At 47.6% G+C, this 25,534-nt stretch overlaps 1 protein-coding gene across 4 annotated transcripts in view; it reads left to right on the forward strand.

Moving 5' to 3' along the window:
• The window catches only part of DAAM2 (dishevelled associated activator of morphogenesis 2), a 104,456-nt gene that overhangs the window by 53,008 nt on the left and 25,914 nt on the right, over positions 1-25,534 (forward strand). For 3 of the 4 annotated variants that reach the window (XM_033102411.1, XM_033102412.1, XM_033102414.1), the window contains 9 exons: positions 6,676-6,901; positions 12,328-12,417; positions 16,380-16,454; positions 16,880-16,974; positions 19,884-20,217; positions 21,082-21,192; positions 22,420-22,523; positions 23,616-23,682; positions 24,734-24,851. In XM_033102411.1, the coding sequence (XP_032958302.1) occupies positions 6,734-6,901; positions 12,328-12,417; positions 16,380-16,454; positions 16,880-16,974; positions 19,884-20,217; positions 21,082-21,192; positions 22,420-22,523; positions 23,616-23,682; positions 24,734-24,851 (1,162 nt within the window). In that variant the 5' untranslated portion in view covers positions 6,676-6,733. Of the gene's footprint in view, positions 1-6,675; positions 6,902-12,327; positions 12,418-16,379; positions 16,455-16,879; positions 16,975-19,883; positions 20,218-21,081; positions 21,193-22,419; positions 22,524-23,615; positions 23,683-24,733; positions 24,852-25,534 lie in introns of those variants that run through there. The other variant, XM_033102413.1, reaches the window with a different exon arrangement.

Genomic DNA, 25,534 nt, shown 5'->3' on the forward strand with positions numbered 1-25,534 from the left:
ACCTGTAAAAGGTGGGCCGGTGAAGGGCAGTGAGCATATCTGCCCTACAGGAGTGGGATGAAAGTTCAAGGTAAACCTTGAACAAAAATGACAATTATGACTTTATTATGGTTAGAGTCACTGGACGTAGAGCACTACATTTTTGTCTGAATGGGTAAGACTAGGCACACGAGCCAGGGTGATAGACGAAGTTGAACCACACTAAATTAATGATTTTCTAGATTAAACATAACCAAATACTGTCCAGTACATATAATTCAACCTAATAACACAGTGATAAGTACACTTTCTATAAAGGACAAGGTCGTAAATAGTTTGGGCTTTGTGGGCCATGGGGTCTCTGTTGCATGAAAGCAGCCCTGGACGAATGGGTGTGTTGTGTTTTAAAAAGACTGTATTTACAAACGCAGGCTATGGGCTGGGTTTGGCCCCTATAACATCTGCCAACCTCTGTAATAATAGGTAAAATTCATTCCCATAGAGAGAGAAGCTTCTGTAATACATATAGTGAACATTCAGGTGTCCTCACCGTTATAACAGTAGCTTATCTATATAGCCATTAATGATGTTTACTGACACTAGGCACTTTTCTAAGTGCTTCACAAGTATTAACTAATTCAGTCCTCATGACAGCCCTGTGACGTATGTACTATTATTATTTCCCCATATTACTGATGAGGAAACTGTGAGGCTCAGAGAGGCTAAGCAACTTATCTGAAGTCACACAGTTAGAGTTTATGGCAGTTGAACAGAACCCAGCCAAGTGTGTGGTGTAGGGTTGGGTGTTGGCAATCAGACAGCTCCAGGGTGGAGGTCTGTGTAGACAGGGTTCTGAGGGATCATATGCCTGTCTGCTGCCCACAAAGCATGAGGGGAGGGTCTTCAGAGGCTTGACGCGGGAGCAGGCGTGGTGTAGGTGGGCAGTAGGGGGAGATGGTGGGCAAAGGCCCGGGCAGTATAGCCTGGGATGGAAAAGCAGAGATTCTTCCTTGGGGAGCCAGGTCTCAGGTAAGCTGGGCCTGGGCCCTTTTCCTACGTGACCCCCAGTGGCACACAGGGGTCAGTATATAGGGAGGAATCGCCTGCCAGTGGGACAGGAAATTGTTTACATTCCTCATGGTCCATGCAGCAGCTCTGGGGAGCGCTGGGCCCCGTTCCCAGACCCAGGCCCCAGGGGACATGGTGGGAGAGAAGAGCAAAGGAGCAGGCTCCCGAGGATGCCTGGGTTCTACTGTCAAACCGAGGTGCTTGTGTACCTGGTCAGTGCCCTTTGCCTATTCATTTAAACACAAGTAATAGGCCACTAGTCAGAACTCTGGCCTCACACACGCCATGCTGTTCCTCCCTCTGTATCTTCGCGTATGCTGTTCCCTTTGCCTGGAATGCCTTTTCCCACCTCTTGTACCCTTCCTGAATTCTCTCATCTCTTTCAAGACTGGCTCAATGTCACTTTCTTCTGGAATCTTCTCTGACATCCTCTTTACCCCCCACTGCCCAGGTCCACTTTCTCCGTGCTGCCGTAGTACCTGTCTTTCTAACCCTTCTGTGTTGTTACTGCCTTGACTCCCCTGGCTCTCCCCCTAGAAGGGGTCCTCCTCAAGGAAGGGGACCCTGCCTGGTTTACTCCTCTGTCCTCACCACCCAGGTCAGTGTTCAGAATATGGGCTAGGAGCTGGTTAAAATCATGGGTCTTCAAGGGTGACACCACTGTCCTCAAAACCCAGCGCCTTCACCTATAGCCTGTGGTCTCTGGGCAAATTGCCTGACTTTCGGAAGTCTTAATGTAACCATCCGTAAGGAGGGGTAGTCATGCTATTAGAGGGTTGCAGGGAATAAATGAGATAAAGCGCAAAATTTTCAGCGCTGTGCCTGGCTCCTAGTCGGCACTTTGGACGTGGCCAAGGAGAGACATAATAGCACATCCTTGCTCTGTTACCCCCATGTATAGAATTGGGAAAGGGGGGTAGGGGTAGGAAATGTGAATACTCTGAAGCTACAGCATTGGTCCCAGAGCTAAAGGAAGGGTTTATGCGTCAGCTTTGGTCCTGTGATTCGAGCACTGAACTTGGAGTCAAGATATTTAGTTGTGAGTTCCAGCTCTGTCTCTTAGCAGCTGGTGTTGTTGACAAGCCACGTAACAGCTGCTGAAGCTTTAATATCATCGTCTATAGGGAGGGATAATGGTAATAACCACCTTATAAGGTCACTGTGAAGCTGAAGTGAGATTGCAGAGCTGTGAAGGCACCTGGCCCAATTCATAGGAAGTGCTCAATTATGAATTATTGAATCTAGATGTATAGGACACTTGAGAAATCTCTGAGCCGGTCACAGATTAGGGCATTCCTTGGACACGTGCCCTATGGCTTAGTGGTTTATAGCTTTAGAGTCAGTCATGTGTTTGAATCCTAGCTATGCCATAACTAGCTGCGTGTCTTTAGGCAAGTTACTTAACTTCTCTGAACCACAGGTTGTTTTTTTTCTTTAAATAACTTCTCTAAAATGATGCCACCTATCTCAGAGAGCTGCTATGAGGATAAAATGTAGTATAACCCAGTGTCTGACAAATACCAAAGTCTCAAGTGTTAATATTATTCTGTTTTTAGTTATGACTTAGGAGTAAGCAGTAATGATACAGGGTTTTGAAGTCCTAATCAATGCAACAACTGATGTGTAGAGGGGCTGGAGGCCAGGATTTGGGGGGAAGGGTTAGGATTTTCATCTTTACAGATCAAATGGGAGTACTGAACTCAAGTAATAGGAAGTACTTCCTGGCTTGTGGTGGAATGTGGGAGCCGTGCTCAGGGTAGGCTGAGGCGAGCCCGTGGGGAGATCTTTGGGAATGAGATTGAGCCAGACAGTGTGAAAGCTCAGGGCTGACTGGGCCCTTGGAGTTCTTCAGCCAAGCCCTGCCATTGCAAAGAGGAAGCAGGTCCCATGAGGATCGTACCATGGCTCCCTGACCCATAGCTAGCTGGTGACTAGCCCTGGTCTCCAGAGTTGAGGAAATATGTTTTCTCCACAGTGTGGAAGGTTGTGACAATAGGAGAGGGAAGTCTGGCTGGAACCAGAGGACTAGAGGAGACCCCTGTGAGAGTTACAAGAGGACTAACCATCTGGAGGTGACCAGATGGTTTAGTGTCTTAGGCCGATTGGTCTATGTTTAGGGACTAACTGTCCTGAAAGACCTTCTCCCTACAGGGAGGAGAAAAGGATGGGACAAGGAGACAGGATACGGGGGGCCTGGAACGGTAGGTGTTAGGGAGGTTTCCATGGAGAGAAAGGTGGGTGGTGGGGTGGGGAGCAGGTTAAATCCCTCTGACCCAAGTCCAAGTCCACTGGATTTTGTTTGTTGTTGTTGCTTCCCGTTTTTCCATATTGCTTCTCAATTCTTTTCTAAGATGGGGACCTCCATTGCTTGTCTTTGTAAAGGGATTTTGCAGAAATGAATCACTCTGGCCACCTCCACCATTCCCACTTCCTGCCCAGGGTCAGTGACAAGGGTGTACCTTTCAAACTAGAGGTAGTTCAGAGCCTGGGGACAAACCTAGCTCCTCTGGTCCAGACTGTCCAGTTACCAGAGGCCAAGCTGGGCAGCTTCTTAATGTGGCTGGGCAAGATGCCACAATGCCCCGCGTTGGTGGCCCCATCCAGGCCTGGAGGACGGCTCCTGGTTGCAGGCTCTGGGCAGGGCCAGGCTCACCTGGCTGGTGATAATGATAATGAAGCCACAGCAGCAGTGCCGGCCTTCCTTCATGAGTGCCCAATGTGCTCCAGCCATCTTACTCCTATTACTTCATTTACTCTTCACCAAAACCCAGTGAGGAAGATGCTGTTATTACCTTGGTATCACAGAAGAGGAACCTGAGGCTCTCAGAGCTTAAGACCGTATGAACTGTGCTCAGGGTCACCCACCTGGGAAGGCAAAGCCAAGAGTCAAATCCTAGATTGTCTGACTTCGAAGACTCTCTGAAGTGAAGGAGGGGTCAGAGCCAGGTTGGATAAGAAATTGGGGCAGTGGAAGATGGAAGCAGGTCCTCCTGGTGGAGGAGAATCAGGTGGCCTTTAGGATCTCCATAACTCCCACTCGGTCTAGAGGGAACCTTTGAGACTGGAGCTATTTCTAAACTAAGCTGTTGAGATTGGTCTTCTCTAGTGGAGGGAGGCTGGGGCCTTGGATAAAAGAGCCACTGATGTGGGAAGAGGAGCTCTGGTGAGGTCGGGACCAGACCACTGCTTGAACACTGGAGTCCTGGGTTTCAATCCCAGCTATGTCCCTAGCATGTGTGACCTCAGATAAGACATTTTTCCTTTGGACCTCAATTTTCTCATCTCTTCTGATGAAGCTAGATGATTTCCAGCTGGGAGCCTGTGGTTTTAGTTTTGGATGTTTAGATGGGGCCCTAAGAAAGAGAGGCAGGAACAGACTTAAAGATGGGTTTGTGGGGAGGAGAGCGTCCTCAGGAACATAAACACACTCAGGAGCTGTCAAACAGTCCTCCCCTTAAAAGGGCAAATATGCAGCCCTCCCCTGGGTGATCAGGCCCCTGGAAGGAGGGCACTTCCTGTTTGGAGGGTCTGTGTCTACTTCGTGCCTCCTCCTGAGGACACTACCCCTCACTCCTTGTACTCAGGGGAGACATGAAACATATTTAATGGCAGGTATGACAACCAATCAGAGAAGTCACAGCTGTAAACAGCTGGTGTAAGACTAACAGGATGTGCCAGCTGTAGGCCTGCCCTGCCCCTGCCCGTGATTCCTCCTGGCAAAGCCTGGCTCAGGAGCTGAAGGGCAAAGAAGGACGAGGAAGGAGACTGGGGGAGCAAGAAGTTGAGCAGGCAACTGCAGGCAAGAGTTCACAGGTTTTCCCAGACATCAGTACTTCCCTGCCCAGAATCCCACCATGCCATGAACCCACCCTCACCATGGCCTCTAGGAGTTTCTTTCCCATACTTTGTGCCCTGAACAAAGCAGTCTTGCCCACCAACTGTAGCTGCATTTTGGAGGCTGATGAAACAAAGGGGACCTGGTCTGTATTCTGCGTCATTATCCCAACTTGGCAACAGGCAGGGGGACTTCCAGGGTAGGCCATCCCATTTGTCTGCAGAGTTGGTGCTTTCCTAAGCCTGACAGTCGGAGACCAGGGCTTTGTCTCACCTGCCCTTGGCCGTTGGCTAACAAGTCCCGTGGACAGCCTAAAGCCTCCCTTCCTCTCTTGTTTTCCTCAGCCATCAGCCTATTCCATGTCTTTGTCAACATGTACCAGGATTTCTGTGTTAGCTGGCCTGCTGCCTCCTCTACCTACAAACTCTAGACTGTCCCCTTGTTCTCTATAAAGGTTCTTGTGGGATTATCAACCACTAGGAGTCAGGGATTTCCATCAATATGTCTTGACTGGTTGATAAGGACCCCTACCCTCCTTTTCCATGAGTGCAAGTTGTTTTCCAATTGACCAAGAAATATTTATTGAACACTCATTAAGCGCAAGGCATTTTATTAGCTGTAGAAATGGGGGGTATGGGGGGTTGTCAGGTAAGTAGGAGGCATGACCCCTGACTTCCAGGAACCTTCACATTAGCTGTGGAGAGCCAACAAGTAAACACATAAAAGATAATCAGCAATACAGGGCTACCTCGGGTAGTGTGTTATTTGAGGCTCTCCTGGGTCTATTAAAAAGTCTGTCACAAAGCTTATAAAGAAAGATGAAATGGAGCTGGTAAAAGACTCTAGAATGACAATTAAAATGCATCATGACTTATATGAGAGGGCAGATCAGGTGACTGAGTTATTCGCTACATGATTAGGGCTTAGGAAACAAAGCGATGTTCTCCAGAAGTTACTCTGAGTTCACTAGGAACAAGTTATGCCACATTTATCTTATCTTTCTTTGATAAGGTTCTAGAGCTTGGTTCAAAGGAATGCCTTACGTTTGGCATATCTTGAGTTCCACAAGGCTTTAGGAAAAGTTTCCTATGGTGTCTTCATAAAAAAGAGGGCTGGATAACTGCATGAGTTGATGGATTTAGAGCTGATTGAAGGACCGTCCCCTGAGAGTGTTGATAACTAGTTCTTTGGCTCCAGATGAGGTAGCTATGCCATCTATGTCTGTCTGTATCCTGTATCAACATTGTAAGCAGTGATGTGAGTAAAGACCATGGAGACATTCTGATCATTCTGTCAATGACCCGAATCTAGAAGAAACAGCTAAGAATCAATACTTGAAAATACCTCAAGCCTTCTTTCCCCATGGGAGATACACCAGACCCCAGAATGAATCAAGTGAGTGAGTGACCCTCCTGGAAATGGGTCTGCCAAATAATGGGGAACAGGATTCCCATCGGACAGTAACGTAGAGATAAGATGAGTGCCAGCTCTGACAACCCGGAAGTCACATTCTGTGACTACAGCCCTCTACTCTTCTTTAGGGGCACAGAGGGGGAATCTGAAAGTGTTTGTGGCAGGAAACACTGAGAGGGTATTGTGAGGAGGAAATGCCTCCAGGTTGAAGGAGCTGGAGAAAACAGAGAGACGCTGAGGGAGAAGAGAAGGAGCTTGGCTATTGGGTTGAGGGCTTCTGGAAGTTGGGAAAAGAAGTTATGGTGGCAGAGTGACCACTGTCCCCACTTACCTGGCTGCCATGCTAACGACCGCTCTGTGCTCTCTGTTCGCCCACCCAGATCACGATGAGGACCTAAGGCACCTGCCTGTGGACCGTCCCCCTGGCCTGTAGTGACCATGGCGCCCCGCAAGAGGAGCCGCCATGGCCTGGGCTTCCTGTGCTGCTTTGGGGGCAACGACCTCCCTGAGATCAACCTCCGCGATAACCACCCTCTGCAGTACATGGAGTTCTCCAGTCCTATCCCGAACCCAGAGGAGCTTAATGTCCGCTTCGCTGAGCTGGTGGTGAGTGAAGGGGCAGGGAAGGGAGGGTGTGGACAGTGGGGAGGGCAATGGCTGGATCAGGCTGAGCAAGACAGAGGGCAGGGGCCCATGTGCTGGGATCTCCACCTCTTGAAGCTCTGCTTCGGGCTGAGGTGGGCCCCTCAGGACACCTCAGCTATGGAAGAAACAGAGTCACTCACTTGGGTGGACACCAGGAAATGTGTCCCCAGAAGAATGGACCTACCTCATATCTCCATTGGATTCTTGATCTCAGGGGGCAGCAGTTAGGCTACCAGGAAAGGAGCAAGTCCAGGCTTTTGTGAAATAAGGCAGTGAGGAGCCTCAATGAACATCAGAACGCTTGCCACCTTTCTCTCTTCTGCAATCTCGAATTTCCCTGGGATCCTTTGATCTCAGACACAGGAAGAAGAGACAGGGTGGAATTCTGCAGACAGACACTGATTGGCTAGAAGTATGGAGGTAGAGATGCCTGTATCACACCTGGAGCCTGGCTTGGGTCTCGGATGGCTGTATCTCATGTCTAGCCTGGGGCAGGCAGAAACTGTCATTCACACTAAGATCAGCTCTTCCTGACTCTGGGTGGTACCCATCCAGATCAGAGCAGCACGACACCTCTGTGGAAACCCCTGTGTGTGAAACTTCATCCTCTGACCACAAAGAGACAGAACAGAAAGAAGCATGATTCCTCTCTTCGGAAGTCTGATGGCGAGACAAAGCCTGCACACCAAGGAAAGTCCCAGAACAGGGATGCAGGACCTGTACCCAGGACTCAGACCCGAAGCCTAGCACAGAGCAATAAGCACAAGTTCAAGTTCATCTACCACGAGCTCTTGGTTACTCATTCTCATGGTTGGCCAGTAGAGAAACAAAGCAGCACGTTTTGGGATGGGCTTTCATACTGGAATTCTGTAATGGATGTATTCAAATAATAAGACCACGATAAGATGAGACCATGCAGGTTATGGGAAAAAGTTATCCGCTTTCCTCATCACATCAGGTTTCGGAATACTCATTGTTGTTCTGATTTATACCTTTCCTCAGGATGGGGGACGGGGTGGGAGAGAACAAACTGTTCACTAGTGTAGAAAATCGTTTGTAGCCTGATTGGTGTTAGTCAATACTACTAAGATCTTTTTTGTTTCTCAGAACACTGCTGACACCAAAGGTGTGGGTTTCCTGATTCTCTGCACACATCAACTGGGGGTCCTATGATTTCTCTGATTCTCTGCACACATCAACCGGGGGTCAATTCTGACACTAACTGCCCAGAGTTAGAGACCCCCCCCCCGGGATAAGGGCTCAGGCCCACAAGACTGACCCCCACTTTAGACACCAATCACAAGTAGGTTGCTCATACTTTTTTCTGACTCGGCTACAAATCGGGAGTTCCCACCACCCCTTCCTCAGGTTTGCTAATTTGCTAGGAAGGCTCGTAGACCTCAGGAAACACTTTACTAGGTATTGCTAGTTTGTTGTAAATGATATTACAAGGGATATACATGAACATCCAGATGAAGGGGTATATAGGCTAGGCCAAGAAGGGTAATAAGGACGGCAAGGCTGCTCTCCAGAGCACAGGAGCTGCTGTCCCCATCAGTTTGGGGGTACCACCCTGCCAGCATGAAAATGTGTTTACCAACCAGAGCTCTCTGAGCCTTGTTCCTGAGGGACTTTTCTGGAGGTCTCATTATGTAGTACGATCGAATTTGAGCTCAATCTCCAACCCCTTTTCTTTCTCTCTGGAGTTTGAGAAGTAAGGTCTGAAAGTTCAAGGCTTCTAATCAAGGCTTGATCTTTCTGGCGACCAGCCCGTCTTGAAGCTCTATCTAGGGGCCCCCCAGGAGTCACTTTACTAGAAGAAAAGAGGCTCCTATCACCCAGGAAATTCCAAGGGATTTAGGACCTCTGTGCTAGGAAACAGGAACAAAGATCAAAAGGACTTCTTACGTTATCACAGGCAAGTCCATTTTCTTGAACAGAGTGCAAGAGTTTTGAAAGAAGGACACGATGAGAGGTACTCCTTCCTTGGGCCCTTTTATTCAGCAAATATTTACTGAGCATCTTTAGTGAGCAGGCCTCCTAACATGGTGCTTTGGCAAAAACCGGGATGAGGCAGAGAAGTCTTGTCTGCAAGGAGACCAGCATCAGATACTGATCAAATAAGTGAAAAATATTTCTTGAGACACTGCTGTGTGCTGGGCCCTATGGGGACCAGGGATTGAATGACGAGCCACCGGGCACAGTCTCTGCCTCCAAGAAGATGAAGTCTAATAGGGAAACTGAACTAGACCAGGAATGACAAGTGTGGTGACGTGTGGGAGTGTCTAGCAGGGAGCTGTATTCTAGAATGGGGACACAAAGGCCCCCTGAAGCGGTAACATTTCCACTGAGATCTGAAAGCAGAGTGATGATTGGATAAGCGAATGGGGGTACACGGGGTCCCCCACAGAAGCAGCCTATGTGAGAATCTCAAATCAGAAAAGAACTGGGTCCTTTTGGGAAACACCAGGAAAATGAGAACACCGTATTTTGCCATGTGTACCCACGTTTTTGGCCCACACTTTTAGGGAAAAAAATATCTTTCATTTTAATTTTTCAGTACAACCCATGTGTAATGTGCATCCTTATTTCTCCCTCACAAATTTGGGGGAGAAAAGTGCATATTATGCATGGCAAAATACGGTAACTGAGGATTTTGGATTCAATTCTAAGGGTGACAGAAAGCCACCGAAGGCTTTAAACAGGGGTTTGAGGTGACCTGGTCTGCTTTTCTAAAAGATCATTTAGAGTACTCTGTTGAAGAAGTGTTCTGGGTAGAACATTAGCATGCTTTCGGTGCAGCCCAGGCGAGGGAGAATGGTGAGCAGTGATGATGGAGAGAAATGGACAGATTCAGAGCTATTTAGGAGAAAATATAATAGGACTTATCGGGATTTGTGAGTGAGCTGGAATCCAGGAACACCCAGGTTTGTGACGTGAGGCACTGAGTGGATGTTGGGCCTTGTATAGGACAGGATATGCTAGAGGAGACTCAGGTTTACAGGTCTGAGATGATGAACTCAGTTTCCTCATCTGTAAGATGGGTTGTTGCAAGTTTAATGAGTAAATATGAAGCCCTGATAATAGTCTCTGGCCCATAGTGACACTACATAAATGTGTGAGGTACTTGAGGGACATCAAAACAGACAGGTACTGGAGTCAGTTGGGTTCCAGAATCTGGAGCTCAGGAAACTGGCGAGCTGGAGGTACAAGTTTGAGAGAGTGTGGGATCATAACTGAGTGCTTGGGATGTCTGAGAAGCCTTCACCTAGGGAAGCATCAGGGGAGGAGAGCCAAGGACCCAGAATGGCACCTTGAGGCACTTGAACATTCCATGGTAGGAGAGAAGAGGAGAAATCATGAAGGGATCCCAAAAGGAACCTAGAGCGAAGTGGGAGGGACTGCTCGAGAGTGTGGCTGTCAAAGAAACCAGGCAGAGCGATTCAATAAGGAGTGAATGGTCCACAGAGACATAGGCTACCTGAGCTGAGCCAAATCGCCAGGAAATGTCCACTGATTTAGTGCCAGAGACCACTGGCTAGAAAAGACAAGTGCAGAAAGGACTGTAACACAACGCTGAATGTCACTGCTCTGGAATTCAGGAAGGAAGAGATGTTCTGACCTGGGAAGGTTTGTGGAAGACTTGCTGGACGAGTCTAACTTTGAGCTTGGGAATTAGACCAGGGTTCACGGGGTCTGTGGGCAGGGAGGGCAGTCTGGGTGGAACAAGCTGTACAAGGAAAGCAGAAGAGATGCAGAGTTTGTGCTGGGACATATAAGGTGAGCATAACTTTACTTTTTCTTTTATTTCTGATTCTGACCGTGGAAAAGATACACTGCAGGAACCTCAAGCTAGGGCTCTGGGAATTTTGACTAAGGACGTTCCTTGGATATGAATGAGACTGGTTCTAGGGAAGAACCTTTGTTTAGCATGAGACAGGCAGGAATCTTTCTTTCCAAAAGCAAGTGACTTATGGGAATTGTTTCAAATCATCTTTGTATGTGCTGTCCAGGACGGCAGCCACTGGTCACATGGGCCGCTGACCACTTGAAATGTGGCTCGTCAGAACTGAGACGAACTGGGCGGGTAAAATACACACCAGACTTTAGTAAATTATCTCACTGATGTTTTATGTTGATTACATGTTGAAATGGTCATATTTTAGATGTTTTGGGTTAAATAAAATGTGTTATTAAGATTAACTTCACCTATTTCTTAATCTCGTAATGTGACTGGAGCATTTTTAAAGTACATGGGGCTCACGTTGTATTTCTATCGGACAGTTCTGACCTACGCGAAGGAAAGCCTTCAATGTTCTCCAGTGAATAGAAGTATGGGGAAAAGAGTCTAGATTTTGATATTTAAGACCTTTTTTGCTTTCTTAGATATTCCTTTCACTATTATTTCTGAAAATAAAAAGGTTAGTAATATTATGCTTTGATGTCTTAATGTGAATTTTGCTTTCGATTGGAAAAAATATTCACCATAATTGAGTTGAAAGGCACACTATGTTCCCCACGGCCCATTAACTTTTTTTTTTTTTTTTGATGAGCCTGAGCATTGCTCATAGAAGACTCTTCAAGAAGAGAGCTTTTTAGAGGCCATCCAGCACAGCCAAAGCTATAAGTCACACCAAACTACCTATAGAGTTTACCCTAAGTTTGATGATGTCAGAGACGGTCCCGTTCTACTCCTCGGGAAGTGTGAGCTAGTCTTGGGGGACCCCAAGCCTTGTGCATGGGGTGTCTCTGGGTCATATGTGTGGAGGGGGCTGCCTCTGGCAGGCACATCACCGTGGGAAGCAGATGCACCCCCTCCCTTGGCATGGTGTGCCATTCCAGCCAGGAGAGCTGCTCAGACCCTCGTCCTCCCCAGCCCTCCCCAGCCTGTGCTGGGACCCATGCTGAGATTAAGGGAGCCAGAAAATTTCTGGGGGAGAGACCGGAAGGTCAGGGAGACTTTAAGAATAAGGACTGGATCTGTCGAATGACTTCTTTCTTTGTCCAGCCTTGACTTATGGTATTACGAGTTTAAGAGGGACAAGGGAAGGATGACAAGAAGCCCCCGAGAAAGAGGATTAAGGGCTAGCAAAGCATTGCAGGGGGTGGTCAGGGCCTGAAGGAGGAGGGTGGATTTGCAGAGACAAGGTGGAGTGAACAGGAAGTGAGGCCAGCATGAACAGAGCAGCACGGGCGCGGGTTGAAGCAAGGAGAGGCGTCTGTATTTCTAGCAGAGAAAGAATTGCCCCAACATATCTTTGGTCCTCTTTGGGAGGAAGATAGGGGACTGAGGGACAGGTTTGGGGGAATTGTAATTTCCTGTAAGGCTGAATATTTAATGTCAACCATCTCTGGATTTCAGACTTTTTTTCTTGTTGTCTTTGCAGGATGAGTTGGATCTCACCGACAAAAACCGGGAGGCTGTGTTTGCACTGCCCCCTGAGAAAAAATGGCAGATCTACTGCAGCAAGAAGAAGGTACCACCTCTCTCCACAGCACACAGCAGCTCTTGCCTCTATGCTCGCTCATTTATTCAACAGATATTTATTACATACCAGCACTGTCCGAGGTGTTGGCAGAACAACAGTGAATAAATCAGAACCAAAACAAACAAACAAACAAAATCCGTGCTCTCATGGAGCTTATACTCAGAGAAGTAGGATTCTGTTTTTCAAAAACCCTTTAAGCAGGTGCCTTCTGGGTTCCAGCAGTGGTGCTGGGTTAGGGAGATACAAAGATGACAAATCTAGACTCCCTTCTCAGGCCTATACCCATGCCTGGAGGGTGTGCTGACCTAGGCCATACCTGGGGCAGCTTTGTCGTAAGGACTCAGTTAGGGGGAGCGGAGTAGCCTTTCTCTGGATTTTTAGCACCGTCCTCTCCTAGGCTTAGCCTCACAGGGCAGCATGCCTGTCAGGCTCACACGTGAGTCCTCCTTCTGCCCACCTTTCCTCCCTCTCCTCTCGTTCATTAAAAGATCTCCTTAGAGATCCAGGTCCTCCCTAGAAAGGGGTGTGTGGCTACAGTCAGGACTTAATTGAATTTTACCTCCCCCCCTCTGCTTTCCCAGCAGCTGTGCTTTCTTCTCTTTTCCTTCATCTCTGTGTCTCTTTTGCTCATCTCTTTCTCTCTGTGTCCCTTGCCCCCTATGTTAACCTGGCTGTTTCTTTCACTCTGTTTTTCTTTTCTTGACTCACCTTCCTCCGCTCCTGTCCACTCTCCCCTTTTTCAGACTTGCAGCTAGTCCCTTTGACTTCAGAGTGTAGGGGTTTGGGGGTTAGGACCTGGCTATTCCTGCACTGAGGCTCAGACTGTCTCCCTCCTGCGAGAAGATGGGCAGGTGTGGGGCGATTCTCAGCTGTTTCTTCTTCCTGCTCCCCAAGCCCAGTCGTGGCTCTCTTTTTACTTTTCTTGCTCAGGATTTTTGTCCCATCCAAGGCTTCATACCGAGCGAGACTGACCTTGTAAAATCGGAAGGTCAGAATCATACACCATTTTTGAGTTGGAAGGAACTAAGAAACAATCCAGTCTAGTCCTTTATTCTACATATGAGGCAAGGAAAGCCTAGAGAGGCACTGGACTCACCCAAAGTTACCAGCCAGTTATGGCAAGTGGCTGCACCAGTGATGGAACCCAGGCCTGCTTGAGTCTGAGAACCTGTGACAAGATGCATGGGCTGCAGAGACTACAAGCCATTGTCAAGTATACTCAGTGTGCATTCATTAAACACCTGCAGAATACTGTGCTCCGTATCCAGGAATCTCACTGTGAGAAAAGCAGGTTTAAAAAACAAAAAATAAAAAACAAAAAAACCAAAAAACTCTAGTCATGGGAGGACGGGAAGAAGGATTGTGAAAATGAATTTCAGGAGTAATTAATCATGTCTCATGATTCTCTACTTTCCAAATTGAGTTACTATGGCGTTCCCTTAAGTTGATTTCTTTTATAGCTAAAACAAAAAATGTGTTAAAATATAAGGGCATCTCTGTCTATCTTCTCTCTACAAATTGTGTGTAATTTCCCCACGTACTTTCATAAACCCGGCTGTTTCTACAATGTGCTTCCTCTGACTGTCTCACCCTCCCCATCTGTCTTAGATTTAGTAATCTTTAATAACTCAGCCCCGTCTTCTCAGCCACCGACCACCTCACCACCCTCATGAGCCTTGTAAGCTACATGCCCCCGTCAAGGTTTCCATAGCTCACTATGGACAGTTTTACCGTAGAGTGTTTGTCACCCTGACTGTGATGCTGTGGAAGGCAGGGATTATGACTGTTTGCTCAGTACTTTCAGGACTCAGTACAGTGATTTCCATGTAGTAGGTGCTCATTAAATGCATATAGAATGGATACAGGATGAGCCAGCCAAGGCAGGGAAGTATGTGTTTGATGACGCATTTGTTTTTGGTTCCGTGATCCCTTCTCCAAGGTAGAAGATAGAATTTGGGGGCCTCAGTCATGGAGCTTTAACACATGTCGTCACATGAAATCACAAAGACCAAATCAAGGTAGCTTTCCCGTGGGTCTAAAATTTGGATTTTATGAAACCAAATCATGAAGCCCGAGTGGACAGAGCTGAGGGATCGAGGGCAAAGTCCAGGCCAGTTGGCAGACAGGTGGCTTGTCCGGGAGGTTCGGGAGGAGGTAAGTTTTCATGATGATTTGGAAGCAGGAGATTGGCAGAGAGCAGATGACGGGGAGTGGTCCAGTGGGACAAGGACAGGAACGGGAAGGAGCAGGGTATGTGTAATACCCAGATGCAGATCCTTTGGCTGGAGGAAAAGGCTGGATTTTCAATCAACAGTAGTGTTATCCAACTGCCGTCATTCTTGCCCACACTTGGGAAGGAGCTGAGGTTTTCTCTTGGGACCTGGCACTGGGCCAAAGGCCCTCTGACCTGGGCTCTGCCCGTCACTTGCACAGACCCCCTCTAAGACTTACCAAAACCCAGGGCCTTGGGCATTTCTTTTTCCCTCTTCTTGTAAAGTTACTATTTCTTGAGCACCTACTATGTGCTAGGCAGTGCACCAAATGCTTTATGTCAGTGCTTCTCAAACTCTCTGGGAGAAACACCAAGTTTTTAAATTTCTAAGCCATCACAGACCAATACTTTTGTAAAATACAAGAATATTATCAGAAAAATAAAATTTGAAAAAAACAGATGTATAAAATATCAGCACAAATTTTTATGAGATTCAACAGACATAAAATTATATTTTATTAAGTAGAGTCAGGATAAATATAATAGGAGAAAAGGAATTTAATTTTAATTGTATGAGGTGTAATCAGAAAATACAGTGAATGTTTAAGTAAAAAAGTATTACAGTATAAAAAACACGTTGCCATTAATTCCCCTCAAAATACTCCCCCTCGCTTCGAACACACTTATCCCATCATTCTTGCCACTTTCTGGAGCAGTTCGGGAAGTCCTCTTTCATGAGTGTCTTTAGTTGCGCTGTCATGGCTGCCTCGATGTCCTGAATCTATTCAAAATGTTTACCTTTCATGGTCATTTTGACTTTGGAGAAGAGCCAGAAGTTTCACGGTGCCAGATCTGGTGAATAAGGTGAATGAGGACACACCATAAAGTTTTTATTTGACAGAAATTGCCGTACCAGAAGCGATGTGTGACATGGAGCCTTTCCGTTGGCATCACAAAATATGGTGAATGCTGCTGCCTAGTGCTACCCAACGGAAAAGCAGGGATCTTCAATACGAGAAGCGGTGTGTCGAATCTTAGTAACAGTGTGTGACAAGTTTCAACTTGTTCGGTGCAGTCAGTCAGGTGTGAGCTATGGTTGAGAGAAGGTGTGTTTCAAAGTGTGCTGTCAATCGTCCTCCATCATGACAACGCTCCATGTCACACATGGCTTCTGGTATGGCAATTTCTGTCAAATAAAAACATTACGGTGTGTCCTCATCCACCTTATTCACCAGATCTGGCACCGTGTGACTCTTGGCTCTTCCCCAAAGTCAAGATGATTCAGGATATCGAGGCAGCCATGACAGTGCAACTAGACACTCACGAAAGAGGACTTCCAGAACTGCTCCAGAAAGTGGCAAGAATGATGGGATAAGTGTGTTTGAAGCGACGGGGAGTATTTTGAGGGGGATTAATGGCAATGTGTCTTTTACTGTAATGATTTTTTTTTTTATTTAAACATTGACCGTATTGTGTGATCACACCTAGTATACATTGTTCATTGAAAGTGTATATATCTCCTGGTTTCTGCCCACGTCATTGGCTGGTCATGAGATTCAGTGTTCATTATCCATATTTTACCAAGGAAGGGATGGAAGCCTGGGGAGATTTTGTAATTTCCTTGAAGTCACCCCGTCTAGGCAGAGCTGGGAAAGGAATCTGTCCATGGAATGAAGCTGACGATCTCAGGCCATGGACCTGTCTTGCCGGTTGGTCCATACAGTTCTTCTTGTTCCAGGAGCAGGAGGATCCCAACAAGCTGGCGACCAGCTGGCCTGACTATTATATTGACCGAATCAACTCTATGGCTGCGGTGAGTGGCCACTACACTCCAGCCCTGGCCCCACCTGGAAAGGCTATGGGGGAGAGAGAGCCTCTGTCATCTTTCCCTGCACCTCACACCCCACTCACTGGAGATCAAATCCTTAGATGTTGTAATCCCTTCCCTGTGTGATATTAGAGTCCTCCAACCATTGAAACATTTATTAACCATTTGTACATCAGACAGACTTGGGAAATAGACTGGGCCAATCATTCTCCCCATTTTATGGATGAGGAAAGTAAAGTCTGGGGCCAGAACCTGAGTCTTCTGAGAGTCTGACACTGTCTTTAGTAAACCACTCCCTGAAGCCTCACTCTTCTTGAAGCGAGGAGAGTCCCTCACACCTGGGCTGGGGGTGCGGGAGGCTGGGAGAGAGGCAGCCCAGTGTGACCTCCACCCTACTCAACCTACCTCAGATGCAGAGTCTGTACGCATTTGATGAGGAGGAGACTGAGATGAGGAACCAAGTTGTGGAAGACCTGAAGACAGCTCTCCGGACGCAGCCCATGAGGTGACTCACTCTGTTTCTACTTCCCTCACTTCCTTCCACATCCCTTCACCTAGTGGTCCCCCTTCACTTCCTGAAGCTTCATGCAGTGCTTGGTTCCCATCCTCGTCCCCTTGGCCAACTCCACTCCTCAGCGTTCCCTAGAGTTTACTTCATTCCACCTCCCAGCTCCCACACCCCCTTTCTCTGAGGAGCTGGGAGGCTGCCAGGGGATGGACATGTTAGAAAAATGGACTAAACCTCAGGTCCTGAAGAGCTATCTAAAGAGAAATTGAGGGAAGATACTTGTTTTTCTTCGGAGAATAAAACAGAAGGGAAAGGGGCCATATGGACAATGTGGACAAAAAGCAGTTCTGAGAATAAGGGGGCCTCGTGAGTGTGGGTGAGAAATAGTCCAACCACTAGGAGGAGATGTGGTGTCCATAGGTGAGATTTCACCAGTGAGAGTGGGAGCAATGCAGGCAAGGAAAAGGGGTGGATGTCCGAAAGGCTGCAGAAGAAACCTTCCCCCCTCTCCAGGCCACATTATACAAGGGTCCAAAGAGGGGACAGTTGCCACAAGTTCTTCTTTGTCTGGGAACTGGCTCGTACCAGCTTGTGAGAGCCAAATGTTAAATTTTCAGCAGTTTTGCAAGCTTGCTCTTAAACATAGCTGTGATTAAAATATAGCTTACTATAAATTTACGATTAAATAAATTATTTCAAAAATAATGGTAATAAATACGTGAAACTTATCACTCCCAAATTAGCTAATGATTTCACTGCGTTGAACTGTTATGTGTGCTCTTCGCTATTACATATGCTCTTGAGTTTACACCTGTTGTATATGCATGGTGGAAATACTATAAATGGTGCGTCTCTTCCCAACTTCATGTTCAATTACATCACATTGATGACTTCAGATCAGCTATGCTGGGAGTATTTATACCATGGAAGTTGGCAAACACTACAATCAGGCCTTTTTTGTTTTGCTTTTTCCAAAGAGCCAGTTGTTTAACATTTACTGGCATGCTGGTCTGCAGTTGCGCCTGTGTGTGTGTGTGTGTGTGTGTGTGTGTGTGTGTGTGTGTGTGTGTGTGGTCTGGGCTGAGCTCTCTGTCCCAGGAGCCTGGAAACAGAGCCTCAAGGAGAATGGAGCACCCTAAGGTTCCCACTTGTCATTCAGGTTGGGGTGGGGTCTGGTATGGGAAGGAGGGGTACAGGAAGTATGAGGAAGTTAGGAAGTAGAGTGGTTGAGGAGAGGTTGCCAGGTTTGTCCCCCACTTCGATTTATTTTTATTTCCCTTAATAAAATTCCGATTTCAAAGTTACACCTAGTCATGGTAGAAATTTTGAATACAGAGAAGCACATAATAGAAAAATGTAAATAATACCTATTTTAATAAGTTAATTTGAGAGTATATTCTATGTTTCTAGGCATATTTGTATAAGAATATAGAAATACACACAAATACACTTGATCCCAAGTGTATTGATTATATGTAGTGGTTCCCTCAGCTTCATTTGTGACATTCTTCAGATCATTAATTACCATCCTTCTACATCAAGGCTTCTAAGCCATTGTGTGTGTGTGCTCCACGGCTGACTTGGGCACCCAGATGAAACTTACTGACTGCTTTGAGAATGTTTTCAAATAATAAAGTAAAACAGATAAAAATAGGTAGGATGAAAAATAAGCCAATTTAAATTGAAATGCAGTTACCAAATGGTAAAAATTTGTGAGATGGCAATAAATGTGTTTCTGTATTGCTTAAATAGCAAGAATAAGCAACCACCATAATTTTGAAGCGCTGATCAGTATAAATGATATTTTGAGATACCTGCAACCACTATCATTTTATATGACAATAGCCGTGAATTCTTTGGGTGACGAAGTCACAGATTCTGCTAACACCACTGTCATTTATTGTCTACATTCATCATTGAAAGAAATGCACAATTTCAGTTAGAGGTTACCAAAACTAAAAGTGGAGGCACACGTCAGAGATCCTGCAGGTTCGGTTCCAGACCGCTGCAACAAAACGGATATCACAATAAAGTCAGTCACACGATTGTTTTGGCTTCCCGGTGCAGATACAAGTTATGTTTACACAATGCTGTCGTCTATTCAGTGGGCAATAGCATCACGTCTGACAATGTACGCACCTTAATTAAAAAAATACTGTATTGCTAAAAAATGCTAACGATCGTTTGAGCCTTCAGCAAGTCCTAATCTTTTTGCCGGTGGAGGGTCTCCCCTTCAATATGTAAGAAATGCAGTATCTGTGAAGCACAGTGAAGCAAAGAACAATAAAACGGAGTATTTCTGTATAATTTTCTTTTCCCAGCCACGTTCATGAACTCCTGAATGTTAGCGGTAGACCCTTTAGGGGAACGTAGCCTCCAGGTTAACCTCTGAACTAAATGGTTTTTAATGTTCTCTTCTAACATGCAAGATGGCTTAGTTGTTTTCTTAAGGCTCTCTTGAAGAGTTCCTTTCCCAGCCTTGGTCCCTAGACTCAGTGACTGAATCGCCCCTTCTCTCCACCTCAGTCTGGAAGTCCTCCGTGTTGTCTGACTGTAATCCTCGTAATTCCTAGTCTCAGGGGAGATGAATCTTCAGGTTTAACAGCTGTAGTAATTATTGTAATAATTATCACGATCATCCCCTTCACATACACAAGCAGTGTAGCAATGAAACTGACAACCAATGACATGCAAATGAACAGCATTTAAAATGCAAATCAGATGCAAGTCCCCTGTGAGGATGCTAGGATTTCAGTGCTTTAGATAAGCTTTATGAAGGAACCAAGCCATTACTGGGGGTGCGGCACAGTGGTGCACAGGTAATGGGGTAACGATTTGCAGAATGTATGTGGAATACCGTGCGAGGACAGGATGCCTGTTTTGCTAATGGCTCTGGCCCCGGGCAGGTTTGTGACCCGCTTCATCGAGCTGGATGGCTTGACCTGTCTGCTGAATTTCCTCCGGAGTATGGACCACGCCACCTGCGAGAGCCGCATCCACACCTCCCTTATTGGCTGCATCAAGGCTCTGATGAACAACTCCCAGGGGCGGGCTCACGTGCTGGCGCAGCCCGAGGCCATCAGCACCATCGCTCAGAGCCTGCGCACTGAGAACAGCAAGACCAAGGTGGCCGTGCTGGAGATCCTGGGCGCCGTGTGCCTGGTGCCCGGCGGCCACAAGAAGGTGCTGCAGGCCATGCTGCACTATCAGGTGTACGCAGCTGAGCGGACGCGCTTCCAGGTGAGCCGCCCGCCTGCAGAGGGCGTAATGAAAAAACAGGAGGGGTCTTAAGACGTAAGAGTTTGGCTGGGAAAATGGGCTCCTTGCTAGAACATGGGTTCCTTGAGGCCGGAATATTGATTGGTTTCCTTCCATTTTGTGGCTCCACTTCTCTGAACCCAGCACGTGGCTCATGATAGGGGCTCAGTCAAGAATTGTTGAGTTGAGTGCAATTGCAGGCGTGGAGATTTTAGGCGCTAGACCCTGGCCAGGGCCTACAATGGGGACATTGGGAACTCTCCTGGGAGCTCGGCCATGGTATTCACCTTTCTTCTCCCCGACCTGCAGAAAAGTAATGAGATAGACAGTAAATATACGTCTTGGTACAGAGTAGGTCTCCATAGATGTGAAGTGTCATTACAAACTCCATGATTTATCCACCAGTATAGGCTATTCATTTATTGTCATCAAACATTTTTAAGTACCTACTCTGTGCAAAAAGTGGCCCCCGACCCTTTGCAGAAGATACACAAGAGATAAAAGGCAGTGGCCATGCTGTCAAGAAGCAGAGCAGCAAATATGTGCAAGCTATAAAGCCCTCTAAAGTGCTGAAGCAGGGTTTCAGTGCTGCCCCACAAAAGAACCAAGCCCTGAAGGCTGAGTGGAGAGGAAGTAAGGCAGGGCAGAGACTGAGGTGTTGAGAGGCAAAGGATGCTTCTTGGAAAAAGTGAGCTTTAGAGAAGGTCCCAGATAAGTTGAAAAGATTGGGTAGGGAGAACGGATAGGGCGTTCTGGGTAGTTGGAATGGCAGGAGCAAAGGGGCAGAGGCTGGACCTGTAGGACCCTGAGCCCCCCTCTTCTTTTCTGCCCTGCCTTTTCCTCCAGACACTGCTGAACGAGCTGGACCGAAGTTTGGGCCGGTACCGGGATGAAGTGAATCTGAAAACAGCCATCATGTCCTTTATCAACGCTGTCCTCAATGCTGGAGCTGGAGAGGTAAGGCACCTTCACCTCGCCCTTGCTGTGTCCTGACTTTCTGGACCTGGGGTAGAGTGTGTGAGTGCTTCCCGGGAAGTAGCAGAGGGAAGGGGCCAAGGCATCTGGTTGGTATGGCTGCCACTAACCATCATCGTCTTCAATTATCTTGCCTTCCTCGCTTGTATCACCTCTTGCCTCCCTCGCTTGGGATCAAGAAAGAATAGCTTGTCAGTAACCTCACTATCATGGGGGGTTCCTGGGGAGTTTTCTGCATAGGTAGCATCATGCATTCTTTGTGTCATGGACAAACCAGTCTTGGCTGGCTGATGATGGCTTAGGGTGGTGAGGGATCATTTGTGGCAGGAAGGCAAGTGTAGGCCCTTCTTTCTAAGAGCTTTCTAAAGACCTGTGTCTGGACTGCTGTCCAGGTGGGCTAGTCATGCTTTTCTAGCACCTTCTGTTAGGAGGTGTGGTTTAAAAAAATTTTTTTTTCCTGTGGGGTTAGAATGAGATTCTCAGACCATAAAAATAGCGACAATTAAAGAAGAACTTGAAGAACAGGTGAACTCCCCAAATTCTAAGGTAATCAAATGTCCCAGTCAGGGTCAGCTTATTGAAGGATAAAAGGGGGCATTTTAACAATCTCTACTTTTCCCTCTTTTCTACCAGCCGTGCTTTTTTTGCATCCAATCCTGGTGACCTGAGTTAGGAGAGGTGAATAATGTCCCTCAGATGCTGACATCACTTTTGTCAGTACTAGCTATTTATGGTTGACACCTGTTCTGATTAGTTGGTAACCACTACTCATCAAGTAATTTTTGCCAATACCATTCCTGTAGGTAAGTAATATCATGCCCATTTGACAGATGAGGAAACTAAGGGCTTTCCCAAAGTCACAAAAATAGTATAAGTGGCAGAGCAGGGATTTGAACCAAAATCCGTCTGAATTCAAAGCATGTGCTCCCTATCACTACAACACTGTTCTTTGATGCCAAAAGCTAAGAGAAATCTGTTCAGAGACTTAAAGGAGGTGACGCAGGAGACCTAAAGGGAGTAAATTAACGACATCAAAAGATGTCTCCTTCTGCCCTTCCTTGGAATTCTGGGACTTGAAACAGTTCCAGATGAGTTCACTGCAGGAGGTGTGGCGGGACGATGAGTGGCGTGGCAGCGAGGGTCCCCTGGGAAACTCTTCTGGAAATTGAGGCCAGCCAATGAGTCTGGTCCTCCCTTGCTGATCCCCAGGATAATCTGGACTTCCGCCTACATCTGCGGTATGAGTTCCTGATGCTGGGGATACAACCTGTGATTGACAAACTCCGGCAGCACGAGAATGCCATCCTGGACAAGTAAGGCCCAAGCTGCTCATCCATGGCAGACCTGTGGGGACAGTGCCTCCGTGGGGGATGGTCAGGGCCTTCGTGGAGGCTGCCCTGTCCACTGGAGACCACCTGCCTTAGCCAGCATTGATTCAGAATCAGCTCTGGGGTGGGGGTGGGGAGTGCATAAGTCCCCCACCCCCTTGTCCCACATCTTACCTATGTCTCTGCCTGTCCTCGTTGTTGACCTGCCATGTCATCGCTGATGTTATAGACAGATGGACCCTGTAGTTCTCAACCATGGCAGTACTGCCCCCTGGGGGGCATTTGGAAACACATGGGAGTGTTTGGTTTTCACACCGGCTGGTGGGAGCGCTATTAGCTTTGGTTGTTAGGGGCCAGGGATGCTCAGTGTGCACCCCTGCTCAACAAAGAAATGCCCACCCAAAAGGCAAGCCCTAAAGGTCCTTGTTGCTCAATGGGCACAATTACATTCCCATGAGTTATCAGTGAGTCCCCTCTGGTTCTGTCCCATTGGTACAGGCCACTTTATTACACTGGGTCTTAGCGGAGAGAGGATGAATCCTTTTGAGGTAGAATGGGGGCATGAATGGGGTAGAAAATGAGAGACTGACTTTGAGAGATGAAATGGGGACAGTATGAGAACACTGGGGAAGGTGTATGTAGGCCAGTAGTCCTTGACCGGGAGTGATTTTACCCCCAGGGAACATTTGGCAATGCCTAGGGACCTTTTTGGTTGTCACAACTCAAGGTGGGCGGTGCTGCTGATAGTGGGTGGAGGTCAGAGAGGCTGCTGAACCTCCTGCGGCTCCCGGATTAGCCTCCCATAACCAAGGGTAATCCAACCCCAAGGTCAGTAGTGCCCAGTATTGACAAAGCCTGGTCTAAGGCGATGGGCCCTGAGGTGTCCCTGAGGGAGGGGCATGGAATAAAGGAGGGGAGTGTGGGGCTACGGATAGCTGTTTTTTTTCTGGTTTAGCATTGGTCCCACCTGAATGAAGCTTTCCGTTTTAGCTGGTGAGGTACTCAAACGGGCTTAGCCCTCAACCAGGGATGTCCTGGTGGTAATGTCTGCGCTCTCTATGCTCCCATCCTGTCTAGGCATTTAGACTTCTTTGAGATGGTCCGGAATGAGGATGACCTGGAGCTAGCCAGGAGGTTTGACATGGTGAGGAGCCTGCCGGGGTGAGGTGACTGCAGTGGGGTCCCAGGTGGCCCCACGGCCACTTCTTCAGATCCTGTGCTGTGGTAGGTCCAGGGTTGGTTGGGTTCCCTGGTGGGTACCTGCATGGCCAGGTCCTGCTTCTGGAGCCCTGGCAGTAGGTTGGCTCTGGTGGGCCTCACCTGGCGGGCCTTAACTGGTGGGGTATCTACGCCCTAGGGGACCACAGCCCCCAAAGGAAAAAAAGCCAGTTCTTACACACGATGCCTCTCCTGTACTTTCCCCCCCTGCCTTCCAGCAATTTCCTGAGTCCCTCTCACCGTCACTAAGCAGATCATGCTTAGCAAACAAAATCGTAATTTCATTTTAGCCTTGGAAACCCTGAAAATACACAATTCTGCTGCTTAAATATTGTACTATAAAAATCCTGTCCGACTAGAAGCCTACTGTTGGGTGGGTACTTCAGCCGCTAAGCATCATCCCAGTATATTCTCAAAAGCCCTGGATTTGTAGATACAGAAAGCGAGGCCAGAGAGGACAAGCAGCTTGCCTCTTGTCACACAACTAGAGAGTAGGTCCAGGATTTGAACCCAGATTTTAGACTTAGGCTACTACATGCTTCTTGAATCATCTATGCCCCTGCTTACTTCCCTTAGTCTGAATTAGTTGTTCTCAACCAAGGGCAATTTTGCACCCCCCTCCCCGGACACTGATAATGTCTTGAGGCATTTTTAAGTTGTCACAACTGGTGTCAAGAGGGTATCACTGGCATCTGATAGATAGAGGCCAGGGATGCTCCCAAACACCCTACAATGAACACGGCAGCCCCTACAACAAAAATCACCCAACCCCAGGTGCCAGGAATGCCGAGACTGAGAAACCCTGGTTTATAAAATCAGCACACCTCCCTTCTGTTTTTTAAGCCTGGGCCAGCAGCAGGGGAAGGTACACTGTCCTGGGAGAGGGGGTTCAGTGGATGAGGCAGGGTCTTCTCTCCCCTGTTCTGGTTCTCCGCCGCCTTCCCCCTCTCCAGTCACCGCCCTCTCCACTCCCCCAGGTCCACATCGACACCAAGAGTGCTTCGCAGATGTTTGAGCTCATCCACAAGAAGCTGAAGCACACGGAGGCCTACCCCTGCCTGCTGTCTTTCCTGCACCACTGCCTACAGATGCCCTGTGAGTAGCCTGCACTTGCCGCTTCCCTCAGCCGGCCTGAGCCCTGGCCGGGGCAGGTTGAGACAAGGCATCAGGACCTCCTAGGGTGGTGAGTCTCACCCTGTCTCCCTCTGCACATGCGCCGGAGAGGCCACGCCAGGACTCAGGCCCCTGATAGGCCATGCCACCTCGAGCCCCGGTCCTCCCTCCCTCCCTCCTTGAGGTCAAGGCTTCCACTGTCATGGTGGGGAGTTGCTGGGGACGTGGCCTGAACAATGCCAACATCCCATTCCAACAAGTGGTATCTCGATCCCTGTGAAATCAAAAAGCTCTGGTTGTCAGCTCCTTACAGGGGGGTGATCAGCCCTCTTGGGGAGTTTCAAACAAAAGTTTTGTGTTTGGGGAAGTAGCACAGATGTGGAATGAGCAGGGATTGTTTTTCTTTAAGTCAGTTCCTCCATTTAGTCCTTGCTGGCTCCCACCCTAACAGCCACATCCCTGCCTCCCTTTACAAATACCACATGTCAGCATCTACAGAGAGCAGATGCAGGGCTCTTAAGATCCAGGTGTGCACAGTAACTGCATAAATTGCACATAATTACTAATAGCCCAGCATGCAATTCGCAATGAGCTTTAACCATTTGGTATTTAAGTTCTTCACAAATGGAATATTTAGAAAATTAGCGTGGGCCACCATCATGGTC

This window comes from Rhinolophus ferrumequinum, chromosome 3 (assembly GCF_004115265.2).
Source record: "Rhinolophus ferrumequinum isolate MPI-CBG mRhiFer1 chromosome 3, mRhiFer1_v1.p, whole genome shotgun sequence".
Lineage (NCBI taxonomy): Eukaryota > Metazoa > Chordata > Mammalia > Chiroptera > Rhinolophidae > Rhinolophus > Rhinolophus ferrumequinum.